The sequence below is a fragment of the Entelurus aequoreus genome, linkage group LG16 (genome assembly GCF_033978785.1).
Source record: "Entelurus aequoreus isolate RoL-2023_Sb linkage group LG16, RoL_Eaeq_v1.1, whole genome shotgun sequence".
NCBI lineage: Eukaryota > Metazoa > Chordata > Actinopteri > Syngnathiformes > Syngnathidae > Entelurus > Entelurus aequoreus.
The window spans coordinates 26,170,252-26,176,271 of record NC_084746.1 but is presented as its reverse complement, the minus strand read 5'-3'; the positions used below and the strand labels follow the sequence as shown (position 1 = coordinate 26,176,271).

General features: G+C 40.6%; 1 protein-coding gene across 1 annotated transcript; it reads left to right on the top strand.

Moving 5' to 3' along the window:
• Positions 1 to 463: 463 nt before the first annotated feature.
• exosc4 (exosome component 4) lies at positions 464 to 5,037 on the top strand. The gene is made up of 3 exons (XM_062023494.1): positions 464 to 689; positions 4,312 to 4,518; positions 4,587 to 5,037. Exons 1-3 carry the CDS (start codon positions 519 to 521, stop codon positions 4,953 to 4,955), a joined length of 747 nt encoding a protein of 248 aa, XP_061879478.1. The 5' UTR covers positions 464 to 518; the 3' UTR covers positions 4,956 to 5,037.
• Positions 5,038 to 6,020: the final 983 nt, after the last annotated feature.

Below are 6,020 nucleotides of genomic sequence, written 5' to 3'. Positions count from 1 at the left end.
GATTCCGTTTTATCCAAGTGTATGGATAGCTTGCAGGTGCAAATTCTGCAGAGCTCAGCACTGAGGATTTTCTCCACTTGTGACTTGTCCTTGCTGGATACCAGCAGGGCTGAGTCATCCGCAAACAAGAACAATTCACAGTCGCATGCTGATGACATTCCGTTTATGTATATTAGGAACATTAAAGGCCCTAATATACTGCCTTGGGGGACTCCACAGCTTACTTCCATCCATCAAAAGCCCAGGATGTTGTGGAGATCGGTAGTCATCGTTATGAATAATATGATATGCTGTATTTACAATATTTTGAGGGATAACCCTTTATGTTTTGATAACCCATCTACACATCCATTTTCTACCGCTAGCTCCTGTTTTTGTCTGGTTGCAAATTGTAGTATCGCTGCAGTACTATTTTGACCATTTTTACTTTCCGTAGCTCTCTCAGGAAAGGGATTGTGGGTAATGTAGTACTATACACATGCACGTGTGTTCTTTTAGCTACCTGATTCAGTACAAACATGGCGGGTTTGGAGCTTCTGTCTGACCAAGGTTACCGCCTGGATGGAAGAAAAGCCCCTGAACTCCGTAAGGTTCAGGCCCGCATGGGTGTTTTCGCCCAGGCCGATGGTTCCGCGTACATAGAGCAGGGAAACACCAAAGCTTTGGCTGTTGTGTACGGTCCACATGAAGTAAGTAGCACTGGAAGTTAGCTAAATGCTAACCTCGCACCAAATTTGTAATGTACTTGATGCCAACAAAAGTGGAAAGTGAACTTCAAAACATCATAGCTCCCTTATTTGTCATAAATGCATGCAATGAAAAGTAAATGGATTAGTTGAGTAACCCGAAGGAAATCACTTCATGAAAAAAGATGTGATATTTTTTTACTTTAATTGAATTAAGTAGCACCGTGTCATTTACCAGAAAAAAAGCTCTTAACGTCAGTATTTCCTGGAATGTATTATTTTTAAAAACATGACCAACTGCTATTTAGAGCAAATTATTGTGCATTACACTCTGTTACTATCTGACCATAGTGGAGTGTTTTTCATAATTAAATGACAGCAGCAAGCATCACGCCTCGATAGGACATTCAAAAACCATGATGGAATTTACAGGTTGACTTCATATTTCAGGATTTTAAAGACAGATATATATATATGTCTGTATATGTATATATATATATATGTATGTGTGTGTGTATAGATATTTATATGTGTGTAAAACACTAGTATTAATAAGTAAATACTAAAAGGAAGTCTAAGTCTAAAGAGATATTGACTTATCTTCGTGTATATTTCTTTGCGGTCTTGTGACGTAAAATTTTAGCATAGTGATTTTTTCATCACCTTCATTTCGACCCAAGGCACTTCTGGGATATGTGAACTACGTCATCAACCTATGTGCCTGCCGATTGGCACATAATTAACCCCACACAGAGAAAACGACGACGCATATCGCAAACCACCTCAAAGTGGGCGCTCACAAGCCGCCGCTGCAATGGAGATAAGTAGGTTAGCGGCCGATTGTCACGTACCTTTAAGTTGTGGCTAAATAGATCTGGTGTTTAATGTATGTAATTTAAAGTGTTATCAAATTGTGAACACATTTGAAGTATCATTACACTCTCCTCCAAAGTCATGCACTAAATTGGCCCTAGTGTGTGAATGTTTGTCTTGCGTATATACTGTATGTGTGTAAATATGTATATAAATGTGTGTGTGTATGTGTGTGTGTATATATATATATATATGTATGTATGTATGTATGTATGTATGTGTGTGTATATAAATATATATTGTGTGTGTGTGTATATATATATATATATATATATATATATTTGTGTGTGTGTATATAAATATATATTGTGTGTGTATATATATATATATATATACATATATTTGTGTGTGTGTATATATAAATATATATTGTGTGTATATATATATATATATTGTGTATATACATATACTGTATATATGTATGTATGTGTGTGTATATATATATATATATATATATATATATATATATATATATATATATATATATATATATATCCGACCATCCATCCGTTTTCTACCGCTTGTCCCTTTCGGGGTCGCGGGGGGTGCTGGAGCCTATCTCAGCTGCATTCGGGCAGAAGGCGGGGTACACCCTGGACAAGTCGCCACCTCATCACAGGGCCAACACAGATAGACAGACAACATTCACACTCACATTCACACTAGGGCCAATTTAGTGTTGCCAATCAACCCATCACCTGGTGCATGTTTTTGGAGGTGGGAGGAAGCCGGAATACCCGGAGGGAACCCACGCAGTCACGGGGAGAACGTGCAAACTCCACACAGAAAGATCCCGAGCCCGAGATTGAACTCACGCTCGGGGAATTATTTGGTGATTTAACCCCCAATTCCAACCCTTGATGCTGGGTGCCAAGCAGGGAGGCAATGGGTCCCATTTTTAATATTTGGTGTGACTCGGCCAGGGTTTGAACTCACGACCTTCCAGTCTCAGGGCGGACACTCTAACCACACCTATTCAAGGCTGTAATTACCCAACCTCAAATATTGTACTATGCAATTTTTTTTTTTTTTTTTGAAATATTGCGTAGTTTGCATTTTACCGTTATAAAAAAGTTATTATTGACAAACATTTTAAATCAATAGATGGAGATGAAGGTTTTAAGTGTGTTTTAAAGTTAAAAAATCCCCAACTGTTGCTGACTTGTAACACTTTTTTGAGTGTGTCCTTTTCGGATCCTAAGAGTAATTATGTATAGTCATATCACTATGTATAGCAGACCTGGGCATTCTGTGGCCCGTGGGCCGCATCCGGCCCTTTGTACATCCCTGTCCGGCCCGCGTGAGGCCAATCATAAATGACAAAATACATTTTAAAAAGTATCTATTTCGAGTGTGCAATACAACGGTGCTGCTTTTGTTTTGAAAAGCGTTATTTGTAGTACTTCCGTGTGGACGTATGCTCGTGGCGCAGCGGCAATCACAAATTACAAAATACATTTAAAAAAACATCTATGTCGTGCGTGCAATACAACTGTGCTGCCTTTATTTTGAAAAGTGTTATTTATGGGCGTATGTCCTGTGAGTGAAGGTGCACAGCGACAAGTGATGCCCGGTTATCCCCGAGACGCTAAAAAAAGAAAAGTTGATGACGAATGGCGTGTTTTCAACAAGACATGGACTGCACAGGTTGCTGTGTTTAAAGAATATAGTGTAACGACCTGCTGAAGTTGATGTTGTGATTTTGAGTTGCGGAAATGAGGAGTGAGGATGGACGTGCGTGTGGAAGGAACGAGATATAAGTTGAGCTGTGTTAGTATAGGTTGCTCAATAAAAGTTTAAAAAGAGCGTCAGACTTGGTGTGCACTTCTTCTGGACGCTACATTTGGTATCAGAAGTAAAACTTTGTGCATATTGCGCTGCTTAATTGTGTGCGCATACTGCACTGGTTGTGTGCTCAGCCTGCTACGTCATCGGGAGGTACGTGCCACAATGTTTCCTGGCGACTTTCTCAAGATGGAACAGGAGGGAAAGGACATTGAGTGGGGACTTAAGGTGCCGGCAGCACTGCAGATGTCTGTGTGTATCCCGGACGTGAGAAGCTCGTCGCAAAGAGAGAAAGAAAGGGAGGAAGGAGAGAGGCAGCGTCTACAGGTGCAGCGCACGCTGCTTGGCATGGGGGAATTCCACCCTCAATGAAGACTCCCAGGTTTGATGGCAAGGCGAACTGGGAGGCATTTCATCCCACTTCTGACATCAATTGTAGCGTCCAGAAGAAGTGCACACCAAGTCTGACGCTCTTTTTAAACTTTTATTGAGCAACCTATACTAACACAGCTCAACTTATCTCGTTCGTTCCACACGCACGTCTATCCTCACTGCTCATTTCCGCAACAGCAACGCTTCCTCCTTCTTCGCCAATCATCTTACAGGCGTGCTACGTTCACAACAAAGAGGATGCAGGATAAAGTGACAGAAATTGAAGTTTTTGCATTGTATTATACATCAGGAAGTGTTGTGTAAGAAAGTGTTAAAAATAAAACCATTATAAGCCATCTGCTTTTGTATAAAGATAAGTTAGGTTAAATTAAAATATTATTATTATTATTAGTTATCTTACGGTATATCAAAAATAATTTGAGCAAAATTTAATTGAAATATTGTCGGTGTGGCCCTCCAGCAGTGCTTGGGTTGCTCATGCGGCCCCCGGTAAAAAATAATTGCCCACCCCTGATGTATAGTATAGTCAATCTTAAACTTACACAAGGGTTAAACTGACCATGTTGCCCTTTAGATGCGAGGCTCCCGCAGTCGGACCCTTCACGATCGGGCTGTCATCAATTGCCAGTACAGCATGGCCACCTTCAGCACGTCGGAGAGGAAGAGGAGGCCACATGGCGATCGCAAGTCCACCGAGATGAGTCTTCACCTCAAGCAGACCTTCGAAGCCGCTGTGCTGACCCAGCTCTACCCACGCTCCCAAATAGACATTTATGTAAAGGTAAGAACCCTCGAACTGCCGTGGTCTTATTGCTTTTATAGTAAAATTATATTTTCGTCTTGATTCAGATTCTACAGTCAGATGGAGGAAACTACAGCGTCTGCGTCAACGCCGCCACCCTTGCCATCATCGACGCCGGCATCCCCATGTTGGACTACGTATGTGCTTGCACCGTCGGCTTTGTAGACGAAACGCCCCTTGCAGATCTTTGCTACGCCGAGGAAAGCGGTGGGGTTAGCTCTCTGGCTTTGGCGCTGCTGCCCCGAAGCGGGCAGATTGCTCTACTGCAAATGGACGCCCGACTGCATCAGGACCACTTGGAAACCATGATCGATACCGCCATGACGGCTTGCAAAGGCATGAGCAAGGTGCTGGACCAGGTGGTGCGTCAACACCTCCAAGAAGTCTCATTGATATCGCAAATATCACAAATATAGTTCAACTTGTTGATCAATTTATGTCAAAATACAATTTGTACAATATTGTGTATATGTGAGCTACAATGATTAAACATGTTTTCCAAAATTTTTCCTTTTCCTTGTGACATAACAAAAGGTTTAAAATTCCTTCTATATCGGGTTATTTTGCAAGAAGTTAAGGTCTCTCATCAGAATCATGAAATTGCTTATATTTTTATCAGATCCTGTTTTCTTTACTGTAGGCAGAGAAAATGAATAACAGTATAGGGGTGGGCCCAAGGAAAGACAAACTAAATAAATACATACAGTGGATTGAGGGGACCCCTTGAGGTAGTTTTAGGGTGACCTAGGTAATAGAAATGGACCCTTATTGGGCACATTTGAACACTCAGTTATGTTAAAATTGATATTGGACATGTGGGCCCATAGATATAAATAGCATAGCTTCCCCTGTAGCTTAGCTACATTTGATCAAGAGTAACTTGTAGCTTATCGAGCGAGTCATACCAAAGACTATAAAAATGGGACCCATTACCTCCTTGCTTGGCACTCAGCATCAAGTGTTGGAATTGGGAGTTAAATCACCAAAAATGATTCCCGGGCGCGGCACTGCTGCTGCCCACTGCTCCCCTCACCTCTCAGGGGGTGAACAAGGGGATGGGTCAAATGCAGAGGACAAATGTCACCACACCTAGTGTGTGTGTGAGACAATCACTGGTACTTTAACTTTAACTTTAGCTTACTACATTTTCCAAGTAGCTTGCCCGTCACTGCCAATAAGTTTTTTTATTGAAATAGTATTTTTGGTTTGATAAACAACACTAAGCTTTAAAAATTTTTTAAATAAATCTATAAAATCTTGTTTTGTATACTATAAAAATATATACATATGTTTGCTATTCATGTAAAACCAATATAGTATAGCCTCGGTTCTTTGATGGGTTGCAACACTCCATATCCGTATTTTCTTTAATGCAAATGTAAATATGTTTTTACTTTTTGAAAACCAATAGTAATCTTATTTTTATAGACTTAGTATTTGTTTTCAACATAACCGGAAGTTTCTGTGTCGGCGAGAATTCC